At 43.7% G+C, this 471-nt stretch overlaps 1 protein-coding gene across 1 annotated transcript in view; it reads left to right on the top strand.

Moving 5' to 3' along the window:
- LOC119592805 (carbohydrate sulfotransferase 11-like) overlaps positions 1-471 on the top strand; it is a gene marked incomplete in the record, with an annotated part of 7,914 nt that overhangs the window by 5,698 nt on the left and 1,745 nt on the right. Inside the window, 1 exon segment of the mRNA XM_037941713.1 lies at positions 250-457. Coding sequence (XP_037797641.1) covers positions 250-457 — 208 coding nt within the window.

The raw sequence follows: 471 nt of genomic DNA on the forward strand, positions 1-471 counted from the left end.
GAGCGTAAAAAATTATTACATCCCTTAGTAGCAGTAAAAAAAAGTACCAGAAACATGACTCTATTTATCACTATCATCCCTTCCTTACTACTCTTCTTATTAATCTAACAACAACCCTAATTAGAACAACAACCAAAAATATAAGTCGAGCCAACAGCCTACTTAAAAAACCAAACGTTTCCCCCTCAAACGTTTCCACCTCAAACGTTTCCACCTCAAACGTTTCCACCTCAAACGTTTCCACCTCAGACTCCTCTCCGCGTACCGCGACAAGATAACCAAGGCAAACCCACACCCTAAGAAGTTTAAGTTTAAGGAGCTCCAGGTATACATAGTGGCTAAATACAGGAAGAGTCACAGTGCTGATGCCTCGCCCACTCCGACCTTCCCAGAGTTCGTCCAGCACGTTATCGACTCCACGGAGAATTTGTCGAGCGCTGCTGAGTGGAAGGAAAACGTTAGTGCTGACTT

The sequence above is a fragment of the Penaeus monodon genome, chromosome 31 (assembly GCF_015228065.2).
Source record: "Penaeus monodon isolate SGIC_2016 chromosome 31, NSTDA_Pmon_1, whole genome shotgun sequence".
Taxonomy (NCBI): Eukaryota; Metazoa; Arthropoda; class Malacostraca; order Decapoda; family Penaeidae; genus Penaeus; species Penaeus monodon.